This window comes from Bidens hawaiensis, unplaced genomic scaffold (assembly GCF_021521415.1).
Source record: "Bidens hawaiensis isolate Kalapana, Puna unplaced genomic scaffold, B.hawaiensis_p1.1 tig00064465_1, whole genome shotgun sequence".
Taxonomy (NCBI): Eukaryota; Viridiplantae; Streptophyta; class Magnoliopsida; order Asterales; family Asteraceae; genus Bidens; species Bidens hawaiensis.
The window spans coordinates 35,919-51,935 of NW_027501497.1; the positions used below are offsets into that span (position 1 = coordinate 35,919).

A 16,017-nucleotide genomic window follows, 5' to 3' on the forward strand; every position below is an offset into this window, starting at 1 on the left:
CTAATTTTTCCTTTAATGGTGATCAGAGTGTTGTATGGGAAGCATGTTATGCATAACTATGCTCAAATGAACATTCACAAAATTAAAAGGGTTAACATGTTATTTTTTATGTTGTCATTATGACAAAGTCGAGAAGCCATTTAAAACTTATAAAAATCTTTTTCATGGTGTAGCTCAGTGAAACATAGATCTTGAAAAACATCAATTGTTACAATTTAATGTTCTACTTTCATTTGATGGGTGGTAAATTGATAAATATATCAACAAAGGTAACGCTCCTTCTGTATTTAGGCTGAGTGGTTAGAAATACTATCGTATGAGAAGCTTTATTTCCGAAATTGGTTCATAACCAAAAGTCTTTCAATTATACACATATGGCACCGAGAATGAATTTTTCAATAGAAAGAAGCATTCTTAGGTACGTTTTTGTACGAACATTTTTTTATTAAGTTCATTTAAAAAAATCATTTTGTGATATAAATAAAATCAATTTATATATACATTATATAGATACAAGTATAGATGTAATTATTTTTTTTACTTATAATTTTATAATTTAAATTATTTCGTCTAAAACCAATAATAATAATAATAATTAAAAATGCAAGTGGAGAGAGAGAGAGAGAGGTTCCCGCCATTGTAAAAGGTGTTTGGCGCCAGCAACCGAAAGAAAGCAAAGCACAGGGCTAGGTAGGGTTCCGGAGCAAGGAAGGAAAATGGAGTCAATAGCTTTGCTTCTGAACAACACACTCAGCGCCAACGGTGAAGTTCGCCTTTCTGCCACTCACACAACAACCCTAATTTCCCCTTTGCTCTCATCGCCATCATCATCGGTAAGTAATAGTCATCTCTTCCAGTTCGTATTATTATATACTACTCAATTCAATTTGGTCAGGTGGGGAGGATGAGACTCAAGGTCAATGTATAGCTGCCGCAACATATCTAAAGAATTTCATAAGGCGGAATCCAGTCACCACCAACGATTTTAGAGACCTTCTTGTGCGCTCATTGCTTCAAGCACAACCTGCTGTTTTGAAAGTCTTAATAGAAGCAGTATGTAGTAGTAGTAGTAGTAGTAGTAAATAATGTATCTACCTGCATACATGTATGAATTCGGACTGACTATGTTTGTTTGTCTCAGTTTCGTCCTATTGTTGATGCTGAATTTGTGAAGCAAAATTCGTGGCCTCAACTCGTACCTCACCTCAAATTGGTCATTCAAAATAGCCATCTGGTTCATAAGACCACCGGGATCTCAACCGTCAATGCCCTTTCCCTTCTCCAATTGGTTATCAGGCCATTTCAGGTACTACTTTACTTTACTTCACTTTACTTGTATTTATTAAGCGCCCGTCAACATCGTTTGTTTGTTTGTGGCAGTACTTTTTGAATCCGAAATTAGCCAAGGAGCCCGTTCCACCTCAATTGGAGCTAATCGCACACGAAATTCTCGTGCCTATGGTTCCTTTGTTCCATCAGTTTGTTCAAGACCTCTGTGTTCAAAATAAAGCTCAAACGGAAGAAGCAGAGAAGAGTCTTCTTATAATGACCAAATGCATCTATTGTTCTGTAAGTATCAATGTTCTACCAAAGCTGATACATGAGTTATCTTTAGCCAGATGATGATCTTTGTGTTTATTTATGTAGGTGAGATCGCATATGCCATCTGCATTGCTTCCGTTGCTTCCGCCTCTTTGCCATGATCTAATTCACATTCTTCAATCTTTAATATTTAAAGATGTTGAAAATGCATACACACTGAGGTTCAAGACTGCCAAGAGAAGTTTGCTCATTTTCTGCGTGCTTATCACTCGACACAGGAAGTTTTCTGACAAGTAACACATTAACGTTATTCAAGTTTATTTAATCATTACACATCTTTATCACTACTGATTTTGTTCTCTCTCATCTTACAGACTCATGCCAGACATCATTAATTCTGTTGTCAAACTACTCAATCAAAAAATTGACTTCAGTGTATGCTCTAAAAAAAGGTCAATTTCATATATGTCCCTATAAACTTGGGAAAATATCATATATACCCATACAAAACTAAAAATATCATATACATGCCCTTACAAAGTAATTAAAATATCAAATATACCCAATTTATTGAAACAATTTCATTTTGCCCTCATAAATCTATAACTTAAACACAAAAAAAAATATTTATCTATTTTTAGCTTGAAATTGCTTTTTTACCCATTTTGAGTAAAACTTTACAATTTCATTATGTTAATTTGCTTATTGTTGATATCAATTAAATTCATTAAAGTTGGGAAAAATTTATTATAAGGGGTTTTAAACAAATATATTGGGAAGGGGTAGTAGAATGATCGGTAAGGAAAAATTCATTAAAGTTGGGTGTGGATAAGTTTATAAGGATATATATGAAATTTATCCAAAAAACGTACTTTTGTTTTCATTAGGTGGTAGAATGATGTGGTTTTTATTGATTTGATATGTGTTTTGTGCAGAAGGTGGATAATTTGGCAGAGAGGGTTGTGTCTTTAGCTTTTGATGTTATATCTAGACTCCTTGAAACAGGCCCAGTGAGTTTGGATTACTGCATTAGTCAGTTAGATTTGCTGCTTGTTTTATATTTTATTTATTTATTTATTTATTTTTGAGTTATGCCTGAAAACAAGGCTGGAGACTTGTTTCCCCTCACTTTTCATCTTTGCTAGAGTCTGCAATATTTCCAGCAATAATACTGAATGAAAAGGTTTGGATATACATAATCTGAATACACATGGTTATTGATTTCAATTGATGGTTCTTATTATAATACTGATTGCATATTTGCGTTAACGATTACTGAAATTTGCTTCTAGGATGTTACGGAGTGGGAAGAAGATTCAGATGAGTACATAAGAAAGAACCTCCCTACTGAATTTGTATGTATTAATTCTATTTTTAGCATTACATATTTGCTTAAAACAATAAAAATAAACGATGAATTTTGTGTAACAGGAAGAAATTTCAGGATGGAGAGAGGACTTATTCACTCCAAGAAAAAGTTCATTGAACTTACTTGGTGTTATTTCAGTATCAAAGGTCATTTGAAATATTATTGTTACGTTTACTATATTGATATTATTTTAATTTTTAAATGTTTAAAGTGATGTTTGCAGGGGCCTCCTGTTGTGGGTTCAGTGACATCAAAGCGTAAAAAAGGCGAAAAGAACAAACAAAAAGGTCGCAGCTCTATGGGGGAGTTGTTGGTGCTTCCGTTTTTGTCCAAATTTCCAATTCCATCTGGTGTAACCAACAATAATATAAATGAGTAAGTTCACTAATTAGCATGTAACTTAATATGTTTTTAAAGACCCATAGTGTAAGTGTTCTTGTAAGATTAAGGTACAATAGCTGCATGTTTTCATGATGAACTATATAATTAGCAAAATAAATGATGTGAAACATAATTATCTAGCTTGATTTTGGCAAGATGGTCATATTAAAGTACTAGTTATTGGGGGAAGTTACAGTAAGCAGTAATATTTAGAGTTCAATATATTGACTTTTTACTTGTGATCTATGCAACTTATTAAACTGCATTTTTCTTTTCTATTAAATTCATGAAACATTTCCCAGGTTGTCAAATTTTGGTAACCACCATGTTTCAATAATGCGGGCGTGTCCTGTGATTAGTTGGCGGCTTTAGGTTTTTGAGATCTTTATAGTCTATAGATGGGAGAAAAAAAAAACTCAACACAATTTCAAATTACAATCAGTTACTTATTCACATACATCACAATCAAGTTTAGCGTTCTCGTAGAGTTTTCATATTTTGGGTGTAATTCAGTATCATCAGTCATCACTAGTACTGTATAAGAAACACTCATTTAACAACCGTGCAACTTATGCTTTATTAGTATGCACTATTGCTTTTGTTACACTGTAATTTTTTTATTTGACAGTTATTATGGTGTTTTGATGGCATATGGCAGCCTCGTAGATGTAAGGATATCGCCGTCCAAAGTCTTTACTTTATGTTTTTCTTAATACAAAGATATAACTAATACTTTCACTCTCAGTTTCTGACAGAGCAGAAACCTGCATATACAGGCATGCTTATTCGATCACGGGTCCTACCGTTATACAACGCATCCATTTGTCACCCTTATTTGGTTGCTTCTGCCAACTGGATACTTGGAGAGCTTGTTTCCTGTATACCTCAAGTCAGTAATAAAATATAGTTTTGTTACTACCTCACATCATATTCATATATATGATGCCATTATTTGAATATTCAGGAAATGAGTTCTGATGTATATTCATCCCTGTTAAAAGCCTTAGTAATGGACGGCACAGATGTTTCATGTTATCCCGTACGAGTATCCTCAGCTGGTGCACTTGCTCAACTTGCTGAGGTATTCAATATTCTTCCTCTGATGTTTGTCTAAAGAACACTTAAAGCTCTTTATTATTGTGCAGAATGAGTTCAATCCACCCGATTGGTTACCGGTTCTTCAAGTTTTAATTGACCGAATTAAAATAGATAACAGTGAGGAAGAAACCTCAATTATGTTTGAGCTTCTTAAAACATTAGTGGAAGCTGGAGCTGATGTTGTTGCCTCTCATATCCCACATATTATTTCCATGCTAACTCAACATATTGTGAAACATATCCCTCTTGTTCCTGAGCCATGGCCCCAAGTAAGCCTTGTTATTCACCATTATTCTCGAATTTCGTAGTCATGTATAATTGAGTTAATTACATAGATAAAGTAACAGGTTTAGGTTCTAAGCAAAAAAAAGTTACAAACTTGGAGTTTGTGCTTTCAAAAAAAGTTACATACTTAGAGTTTGTGCTTTCAATTTTTAACGAGTTTGGCTATTGAGGCTAAAGTGCTTTATGTTTTCTGTTAAATTATGACTATAATACCCTTTAAGGGACTATTTTTGTAACTTATTTGTATATGTTTTAGAGAGATTTACGCAAATAGTCCCTGCTGTTAAATGTTTAAAAATAAATTTCAAAAATAGTTCCCTAAAGGGTATTTTAGTCGTTTTACTCTACTTTATCATAAAATTTAACAGAAGTTAGCCTTAATACCTAAACTCGTTACAATCCCCGAACTTGTTACTTTTTTTGCTTAGTACCTAAAGCTGTTACTTTGCCAAAAGACAGCGGCCATCTGTGTAATTAACTCTAAAAGAGGGTAACTGACACGTGGATCTTGATTATAGGTGGTTGTGAGAGGTATTGGTGCGTTATCAGTTATGGCTCAGTATTGGGAAGGTTCTTTGCCTGATAATGACGATAAAAATAATGTTGTTGCTACTGGTCGATCTACCATTGCCACAGCTTTTACAGATCTTCTGCAAGTGGCTTGGCTGACATCAGCTCAAAATGTTGGTTTAAATATATTTAATAATAGTTGGCAAAATGAGCTGCTTGGGAGGGATTAAAACTGTTAATCCAAGTACTTCTTTTTAAGTTTTTTTTAATTTTTTTTGTTTTTTATTTTTATTTATTTTTTTTATAAACATAATCTGTGTCTAAACATGATAACTAAGGGTTTTTTTTACATATATTTTTTCATTTGGACATATTCGTAAAGGGCAACACAATTTTTAAATTTATTTCACAAAAGTCCCTCTACAATATTTTCCACATTAAAGTCTCTCTAAAGTCTTTCAACAATGTTTTACACATCTGGTTGTTTTGCTTACGTAGATTATATTTTTATTTTTATCTTGTTTTTAAAACAATTTGAATGTGCAGTTACCAAGTGGTTTTAAAAATTTTCACTATTTTGTTCAAATTTAACATGTAGAGTAGTGACCTTTATGAGAAAAACAGAAACTATGTTGGTTTTGTATGACCTTGTTGAGAAAAAACAGAAAGTATGTTGGTTTTGTATGGTGTTGCCCTTTTTATTAATATTATTTGTATGCTTCATGAGCTATACACGCACGCACGCACGCACGCACACACACATAATATTCATTCACTATATTCGTCGTTTGAATTGCAGAAAACTGAAGATCCGAAATGTCCATCATCAAGCTGCATAGATGATTCATCAACATTACTCACATTCATCATGTCTGATATTAATGAAAGTGATGTTCAGAAACAAACCGTCTCAAAACTTTTACTGATTTGGGCCAGTCTAGTTTCAAATTATAATAGTTGGGAGGAAGAAGAGGATTCATCTATATTCAGCTGCATCAAAGAAGCTGCGTATCTGCACAAGAAAGTAACTTTAACAAACTTCATACGCGGGTCAACAGGTCAACCTTCCATTATTGAAGGAATTTGTGGGTTTGTCAGCAACGCCTTTTCACAGTACCCATCTGTGATCTATAGAGCATCGTCTTCTGTTCACATCCTTTTACATGTTTTAACGTGTTCACATGAAGACGAACATATAATGTATGCGGTTACTGCATCTTTCACACGCGCTGCATTTTCTTGTTTTAAAGAAAAACAGTTAAAACAGTCTCATGTTTGGAAGCCATTGCTGCTTGCTATATGTTCATGTTATTTACGTTATCCCGAAATCGTTGAAAAGACATTAGAGGAGAATGAGCATGAAGGATTAAGAGTGTGGGCGCGTGCTCTTTTTTCCATTTCTTCATCTATGTTTGAACATGGATTATCAACCGAGTCTGAAATTAAGTTAACTGGTAACCTTTTCTTATTCTAATTCCTCCTACAAAACTTTATAAGAGGTGTTCTTAATTTATAGTACTTGCTTTGTTTTCCACTTGACCAAAACGTGCCCATGTTCGTTCATTTTAACTTAACCCGAACAAAATATCGAGCAGGAACAGTTAAGCGCACGTGATTTTCTTGTTCATGTTCGTTCGTTAAAAATATGAACATGTTCGTGTTTGTTCGTTTAACTTTAACCGAACAAACGATCGACCACGACCAATTAAACTAAACAAGGTTTTCTTGTTCATGTTTGGTAGTTAAGACAATGAACATGCTTGTGTTTGTTTCTGTTTATAACCAAACCGTTCACGAACATAAACAATCGAACATAACTAAATAGATGAATGTATACAACTGAGCTAAGCTAGTTTATACTAATGTGAAAAACAATGTGTTGGGCCTAAAAATTTATTAAAATTAGACTAGCTTGTAATGGCGCAAATAATTTTAAATGAATGTATTAACGAGCATAAACAAACAAAAATGAACACAAACGAACTATCATAAACGAACGTTCAAGAACATAAATGAACGAACATAAACAAACGTTCACGAACATAAATGAACGAACGAGACACATGTTCATGTTTGTTCATTTAACTAAATGAGCAAAAATTTATGATCATATTTGTTTGTTTATTAAATAAACAAACATAAACTAATTTAAATAAACAAATCTAAACAAAAGAAGAAGGCTTGTTCATGTTCGTTCATTTAACTAAGTAAACAAAAACAAAAAACAAAAAAACAAAAGAAAATTATTCATATTCGTTTGTTTTTTTAAAAAAATAAACGAACAAAATCGCACGTTCACAAACTGTTCACTAAACTTCGGTTCGTTTACAGGCCTAGACTAAACTAATATTATGGTTATGCAATTATATACTTTAACAGTATTGACATTAGCAAAGTTAATGTCGGGACTACATACGAGAGATGGGTTGTTGTGGGAGTGTTTGGCTGCTGTGATGGAAGCCTCTGTGCGGTTAAAACAAGTACAAGAAAATAATGACGAGGATGCCAGCGAGGATGACAATGACCACACAGATGATGAGGTTTGACTCTCATAATTTACCTTTTCAGCAATGTCAGCATCTCATGTGTTGTTATATCATGGTCTGCTAAATGTTTATGTTAATAATAATATTAAGTAAAAGGAATTGGATTTGGAATTTAAACATTTCAATAGGAATGGGAATTTGTTGGAATTGGAATCTCAATTCCATTCCTGACGTGTTTGGTTGGCCAATGAATTGGAAATAATCATCCCAATTCCCACCAACTCTTTCCCCGCTCTACCGAGACCCACAATGTTTCGGGCCGACCCGAACCGTTCTACCTGACAAGGTTTCATTTTTTTGTTGCGTTTTGGTTGGTTTTTTCGGTTTGGTTTCGGTTTTTCTGTTACGTTTTGGTCGGTTTTGTTTAAGTTCGGTTTCGATTTTTGTTTCATTTTGATCAGTTTTTTTGGTTTCTTCTCGGATCAAGTTCATGTTTCTGTTTCGTTTTGGCTGCTTCCTTTTCGGTTCGGTCGTGGTTCTTTTGTTTCGTTTTGGTCGGTTTTTTTCGGTTTGATTTTTGTATTTTTAGTTTTTTGTTTGTTTCGTTTTGGTTGGGTCTGGTACTTTTATTCTGACAAAAATATCACAACTGAACCGAAATGAAATCGTCCAAAACGATAGAAAAAATCGAAACCGATTTAACCCGACTAAAATGAAACAAAAACATCAAAACTGAACATAAAGAAACCGGAAAAAACCGACCAAAACGAGCTAAAAAATTGAAACCGGACCGAAACAAAACCATGGAAACTGACAAGAATGAAAAAAAAACAAAATCGGGTCAGATCGAAATGGTTCAGGTCGTTGGCTGGTCGGGTCGAACCATTGTGGGCCGTTGAACCGAACGCAAACTGACCGAGGCGTCATGAACTGAACATGAGTTGACGCCCGTTCGGTGTGTCGACTTGAATGCGACCCGACCCGGAGCACTGACCTAAAAGCGCTGCGACCCGGAGTGTCGACCTGAATGCAAGCACCCCCGAAACATCGACCTGAACGCAACCATGTCAGTCGATCGATTGAAGATTCCAACAAATTAACTTGAATTCCTTTACAAGATAGAAGGATTTGGAATTCCTTTATTTAAAGGATTTTGAAGAAATTGAATTCCAATTCCAATTCTGTCAACCAAACGCACTAAAATGGAATTAAGATTTCAATTCCAACGAAACGAGCATCTTAAGGAATGGAAATCAATTCCAATTCCATCTAAATTCCATTCCGGCGAAACAAACACACCGTAAAAGGGTATTATAACCTTTTTTCATGGTCCCTTGTACCAAATTCCACTCCATTCCATTCCGGTAAACGACTTGTACCAAAAGGGTATTATAACTTTTTTCATATAGTGTTGGGGCTTTATAGGTCTCATGACTTCTATATATATATATATACATATATATATATAGGGGTGGGATCTAGAGAGAACTCCTCTTAAAGAGAGAACTAAAGAACTAATAAAAACTGTTTTTAACTTTTTAAAAAAAATATTTTGCGATTTTTTTTTCTTTCCTTCTAATAAGATGATATTGTTCCTAAAAAAAAAACCGGCGATGTAGTGCATATGTGCACTAATGTGTATTGCATATATACAATAATGTTTTTTTGCATATAATACAACACAATTGCATTATACAATACACACTATTGAATATATGCAAATACAAACACTAATAATTGTACTCGAAACAAACTATCGCATATACGTAATACAACACTAATGCACATATGCACTATATTGTTTTTTTGGTATTTTTGTATATAATATAACACTATTGCACTAATACAATACAAAAAATTGCATATATGCTATTCAACATTATTGCACATATCAAAATACACACTAGTGCACATATGCAATAAAAAAAAGTCGATGTATTGCATATGTGCACTACAACGAGTTTTTTTTATATTTTTCGAGTAAATGGTAACATAATATAAAAATAATGGCAAAAACATAAATTTAAAAATATTTTTTTTAATTAAATTAAAAATATTTCTTTATTAGTTCTCTAGTTCTCTCTTGATCCTCTCCCTATATATATATATATATATATATATAATACATGAGACAATGGTAAATTAAGACACTTGATTTTAAGAGTTTTACAAATGCTAATGCATAAAGTACATGTGTAAGAAGGGGTAAAATTGTCTTTTAAACACAATTCACCTAACTTACAAGTTTGCCCCCCTCATCTTTAATCATATTATGTTTTTAATTTTAATCTTAAACTAACTTCCCACCACGATTTTTAAATGATCATAATTTTTTCGTACGCTAATATTTTTGTAAAAAAAAAGTGCACCATAAAATCGAGCATTTTATTTTTTTTAATTTGAGTATGATATTGTTATAATTCTTTCAATTTTAAAAAATTAATTATTTACGTAGGGGTGCTCGATGTCGATTTTCTATGGTTTGTAAGTTAAACTTGTGAGCCCAACCATTAGTATCGATTTTTCGTCGTCCAAACCAAAATTGAATCATTGAAAATTGAAACCGAATCGTTACCAACTCTCTTATAGATAACAAAATAGGAAAAATGATAATTTTAGCTACATAAATGGTAAAGATTAACGGAACACCTAGGATGCGAAATTATAACAAGAACGAAGATTATAAAAAATCATACTAGAATTAGGTTAATTTAAAGTTTTAATAGTTATGTTTACTTGTATTAAAAAAGACTTTGTTCAATTATATTCTAACTATCTATATCTATACTATATATAATACATGAGAGTGAGACAATGGTAAATTAAGACACTTGATTTTAAGAATTTTACAAATGCTAATGCATAAAGTACATGTGTAAAAAGGGGTAAACTTGTCTTTTAAACACAATTCACCTAACTTACAAGTTTGCCCCCTCATCTTTAACCGTATTATGTTTTTAATTTTAATCTTAAACTAACTTCCCACCACGATTTTTAAACAACCATAATTTTTTTGTGCGCTAATATTTTTGTAAAAAAATGCACCATAAAATCGAGCATTTTATTCTTTTTAATTTTTGTATGATATTGTTATAATTCTTTCAATTTTAAAAAGTTAATAAGTTACGTAGGGGTTCTCGATGTCGGTTTTTTATGGTTTGTAAGTTAAACTTGTGAGCCCAACCATTAGTATCGATTTTTCGTCGTCCAAACCAAAATTAAATCATTGAAAATTGAAATCGAATCGTTACCAACTCTCTTATATATAACAAAATAGGAAAAATGATAATTTTAGCTACATAAATGGTAAAGATTAATGGAACACCTAGGATGTGAAATTATAACAAGAACGAAGATTATAAAAAATCATACTGGAATTAGGTTAATTTAAAGTTGCAATAGTCATGTTTACTTGTATTAAAAAAGAATTTGTTTATTTATATCTTAAATATATCTAATATATAACAAAACTTATCAAATACTAAATAATAAAAGAGATTAAAATACATACAAATTTAAGTTTGGTCTGATTTCATATGGCCGGTTTTCAGCATAATCCGTGAACCAAAGCTTTAGCTACGGTTTTAAAATTTTAAAACCAGCCAACTGAGTGAAAGTGAAAAAAAAAAGAAAAAAACGACCGTGAAACCAAACTGATGACTGGTTTAAAAGGTTTAAAGGCTTTAAACCGAACCATGAACACTCTTAATTGTTTTGTGATTCGCAGGGTTTGCGTTTGGACACCCGCCGCATCACGCGGGCACCTGCCTAGTATGTGTGTATATATATATATATATATATATCTTGTTCATTTTTAACCCGTTTGTAACAAATTCTCATTTACATTTTCAATTTCTAATAGTTTATGATATCTTTCATACAATCTCTTTATTAGGATTCGGATGATGATGATGACGACGACGACGACGACGATGATGAACATGAAGAAACCGAAGAAGAATTTTTGGAAAGATGTGCACAAGCAGCCATTGATTTAGAAAACGGGACTGGTTTGGAAGTAGTGGATGCGGAAGACCAAGAGGAAGAAATTGAATTAGGTAATCATCAAAACACCTTTTGGCAAACGCTAGTTTGTTCATAACCTTTTGGCTTATAAGAAATGTATCTTTGTGTAGGAGAGTTGGATGAAGTTGATGCACTAGACATTGTGAGGTCGTTGATGGAAAGCCATCACCAAGCACTTTTACAAGGACCAAAGTTGCCACAACAACTTGTTTCAAGCTTTGTAGATGCCTTCCCTGAAACTGCTCTCTTCTTTAAGTAGTATATGCCATAGGACAATGAGACACTCTACAATGGCATTTGGTTTCTTGTACCATTTTTTTTTTCTATTTAAAAGATTGTTCTTGAAATTTGTGTGGTTCTTTTTTATGGCATTTGGTTTCTTATACCATTTTGTGTATATTACAGATTGTTTTTGAAATGGGTGGTTCTTTTTATGTGGGAATATGATACTTGTTCTCTTGTTCTGCGTTTATTTCTCTCTAGCAATTACTCTTTTAAGACCGTACAAACATCTTATTACATTTAAATATGGGCAAATACATAAAAAAAAATGTTTTACCTCCTAGTTAAATCTGTATGTTTATATTATAAGATGATCTGTGAGCGCATATATTGAAGTTATCAACACATGCGTCGCATATGTACGGCACAACATATGCGTCGCATATGTTGTAGTATATATATAGTTTGTTTGTTTCATTTGTATTGTATATTTGATTCTGGAGCAATAATATTTCTCTCTTCATCATTTCATTTTTTCTTTCGTGTTATCGTTTTATACAATTACATGGAATCGGAGCATGTTTATTAAGGCCTGCTCTTCGTTAACCGGGTTTTTCTATATTTTCTCCTATTTTTCTCTCTTCATCTATTTTCTTTTCATTCTTGATCTTTTAATCATCTTTTTCATCTGTTTCAGCTGGTATTTGTTTTGTTTTTTCCTTTAAAATCTTCTTTATCATCTATTTTTCATCTCTTTCAGAGTTTTCACCGTCAAAACTTCACACAAATCTCTCAAAATGTTCTTTTCTTGTTCTTGAACCTTTCCTCAAGGTTTCAGAACTTTGCTCGTTTTTCATCATTTCTTCTTTTTGCATTTATACGGCGTATAAGTTCATTCTTATACGCCGAATAAGTTTCTTTCTGGCGCATAAGTGTTTTGTTCACTTATACGCCGTGTAAGTGTTTTGCTCACTTATACGCCGTGTAAGTGTTTTGCTCACTTATACGCCGCATACGTACATTTTAGCGTATATCTTCTACGTCGTACTTATACGGCGCATAAGTTTCAGAATTCTTTCTTCTTCTAGCGTATAAGTTCTTTCCCCACTCGTTTAAGTTCGTTTTCCTGTATTTTCCAAAATGGAAGCCCCGAATAGTTCTTTTGCTCAAAATATGACCATTGGTCCTTCAAATCCTCTTTACCTTCATCCGTCTAGTCACCCTGGCACGATTCTTGTTTCAATATTCTTTGACGAAAACGGTTTTGGAACCTGGAAATGAGCAATGACTATTTGTCTTTTTGCTAAAAACAAATTAGGTGTCATCAATAACACTGTCATCATGACAACTAACCAACTACATCTTGCTTATTGGCAATGATGTAATGATATGGTGATATCTTGGATTCTTAAAACTCTTAATCACGATATTCGTGATAGTGTTTTATATGCCGGAACAGCTCAAATTCTTTAGAATGAGCTTATCTCTATATACGGCCAGGAAAACGGTGCTAGAGTTTATCAATTACAAAAGAATCTTTGCCAAATCACCCAAGGAAGTAATGACATTGCTACTTATTTTGCTAAGATAAATCCAATTGGGATGATTGAGTGTTGTCAACTCCATTCCTTCTTGCACGTGTGGGGCTGCTCATGCCTTTGCTAAACGAGAAAAGGATCAAAGGCTAATTCAGTTCCTTGTTAGACTGAATCCGAGCTATGATATGATCAGAAGAAATATTCTGATGATGCAGCCCCTTCCCTCCATTGATCGTACTTATGGGATCTTGATGTAAGATGAAAAATAGAGAGAAATCCACACCACCACCACCACTGATTTCACAGCATCCTCTACTTCAACGCATGCAAATACTGGAGGACCTGTCAGTGGTGGAACTGGAGAAAACAAAAGAACTTTGGTGTATACTCACTGTAAAAGGAATTGGCATTCGGTGAGCAAGTGTTATAAGTTGATTGGTTTTCCAAAAGACTATAAATTTACTAAAGGCAAGAAGTTTGCTAACCTTGCTAAGGAATGAGGAAAAGGTGATCAAAATCAGTCTGATCAGTAAAGGATCAATCAGCAACAATATCATGACTTGATGGTTTTGTTATAGCAAAACAAAATGCAAACTGGGCCTTCAACTACTTATGTTGCTAACAATGCTACAACCATCAATCATGATTCTTTTCGAGGTATAATGTCTTGCAATTCTTCAGAATTTTCTTCCAAATGGATCATTGACAGTGGTGCAAATGATCATATGTGTCATGATCAAAATTTGTTTTCAAGCGTTTCCTTTCTCAAAAATCCTATTTTCATCACTCTTTCTAATGGCATAAGTGTTACTGTTCATCAGTATGGGATTGTTCCTTTAACCGATAAACTTTCTTTATTAAAAGTTCTTTTAGTACCACACTTTAGAAATAATCTTCTTTCTGTTTCAAGATTATGTTTTGATACTGATGGTATTGTTCTTTTCTCTAAAAACAATTGTGTTTTACAGGCCCTTTTTTTGAAGAGTCCTCTGGTTCTTGGTAAAATTCTAAATGGTCTCTATCTTCTTGAGGCAACCAAAATTTTGTTGATAGTTCTTTTATTTTCAACAAGGCTTGTAATTCTGTTGTAACTGGTGAAACTTGGCATAATCGTCTAGGACATTTGCCAATTTACAAATTAAAACAATTACCTTTCATTTCTAATGCTACTTTCAAATCTATAGAGCATTGTGATATTTGTCATAAGGCAAGACAACATAAATTGCCTTTTCCAATTAGCGCTACATCAACTAACAAAATTTTTGAGCTAATTCATATTGATGTTTGGGGGCTTTATCATACAGCTACTTATAATGGTTTTAGATATTTTTCAACCATTGTGGATAACTATAGCAGAACCACTTGGACACATTTTCTTTCCACTTAAAGCAATGCATTTCCCATCCTTCAATCTTTCATTGAAATGGTTAGCAATCAATTTAGCACCATTGTGAAATGCATTCAGTCTGAAATGCTTTTGAACTAGGGACTGAGTTAGTTCAACGGCCTACTTATTGAGTAAAGACATTATTCATCAGACTACTTGTGCAGTTGTCCCTCAACAAAATGGTATTGTTGAACGAAAGCATAAGCATTTGCTTGAGACTTCGAGAGCTCTAATGTTTCAATATAAACTTCCTGTGCAGTTTTGGGGTGATTGTGTTTTAATTGCAACATATTTGATCAATCGCTTTCCCACTGAAATTCTTAACAATAAAACCCCATACAATGTTTTAACCGGAAAAATTCCTTCTTATGCTCACATGAAGTCTTTTAGTTGTCTTGCTTGTGCTTCCACTTTGAGTCATGGACGAGACAAATTCAAACCAAGGGGATGTTTGTTTTTCAGGGATATCCTCTTGGTAAAAAAGACTTACAGATTATATGATTTTGACACAAACAAGGTCATCATATCAACAGATGTTTTCTTTGAAGCTTTATTCCCTTCGATCACCAACTCAAAAGAAAGCTTCGTTTTTCCATCCATTGACATCATCAATCAATCTTTTGATGATCCTTCTCCAGCTTCCGCTCCTACTCCGACTTCCGATTCTGTTCCTTATATTCCTAATCTTTCTAATAATTCTATTCTCCCTTCTACTGATCCACCTGTTAGAAGGTCTTCCAGAACTTCTGTTCCACCTTCTTATTTGGATGATTATGTCTGTAATCACTCTGACTCTTCTCATCATTGTTTCCATAATGTCACTAATTCATGATCCTCTTTTGCTTCTTGTTCTTCCTCTCCACTTCTTCCTTCCAGCCAATATCTCACCACGACATTCTATGATTCACATGAGCTTACTTTGTATAATGAAGTTGCAACTATTCTTGCATGGCAAGATGCCATAAAAGCAGAGTTTCAGGTTCTTGAAAATACTAACACTTGGCTATTGTTGGTCTTCCTCCTTGAAAGAAGGCTATTAAAAGAAAATGGGTGTTTAAAGTTAAACACAGAGTAGATGGCACGTTGAGCGTTGTAAAGCATGATTGGTGGTAAGAGGAGATACTCAAAAAGAAGGGATTGATTATACTAAGACTTTTTCTCCTTTTATCAAAA

General features: G+C 33.4%; 1 protein-coding gene across 1 annotated transcript; it reads left to right on the forward strand.

Moving 5' to 3' along the window:
• The first annotated feature begins 716 nt into the window (after positions 1-716).
• LOC143604228 (uncharacterized) lies at positions 717-11,956 on the forward strand. Its single transcript, XM_077080772.1, has 20 exons — positions 717-837; positions 896-1,053; positions 1,142-1,306; positions 1,381-1,569; positions 1,648-1,835; positions 1,917-1,977; positions 2,478-2,556; positions 2,649-2,725; positions 2,835-2,897; positions 2,974-3,057; positions 3,135-3,286; positions 3,921-3,960; positions 4,038-4,181; positions 4,257-4,373; positions 4,438-4,659; positions 5,194-5,358; positions 5,985-6,639; positions 7,565-7,725; positions 11,567-11,729; positions 11,808-11,956. Exons 1-20 carry the CDS (start codon positions 717-719, stop codon positions 11,954-11,956), a joined length of 3,153 nt encoding a protein of 1,050 aa, XP_076936887.1.
• Positions 11,957-16,017: the final 4,061 nt, after the last annotated feature.

Excerpts from the sequence above, each read along its gene's own strand:
- LOC143604228 (XM_077080772.1), top strand. The coding sequence starts at position 717 with ATGGAGTCAATAGCTTTGCTTCTGAACAACACACTCAGCGCCAACGGT. Across the intron at positions 1,978-2,477 it reads ATCAAAAAATTGACTTCAGT|AAGGTGGATAATTTGGCAGA; the intron begins GTATGCTCTAAA and ends TGTTTTGTGCAG. Across the intron at positions 5,359-5,984 it reads GGCTGACATCAGCTCAAAAT|AAAACTGAAGATCCGAAATG; the intron begins GTTGGTTTAAAT and ends TTTGAATTGCAG.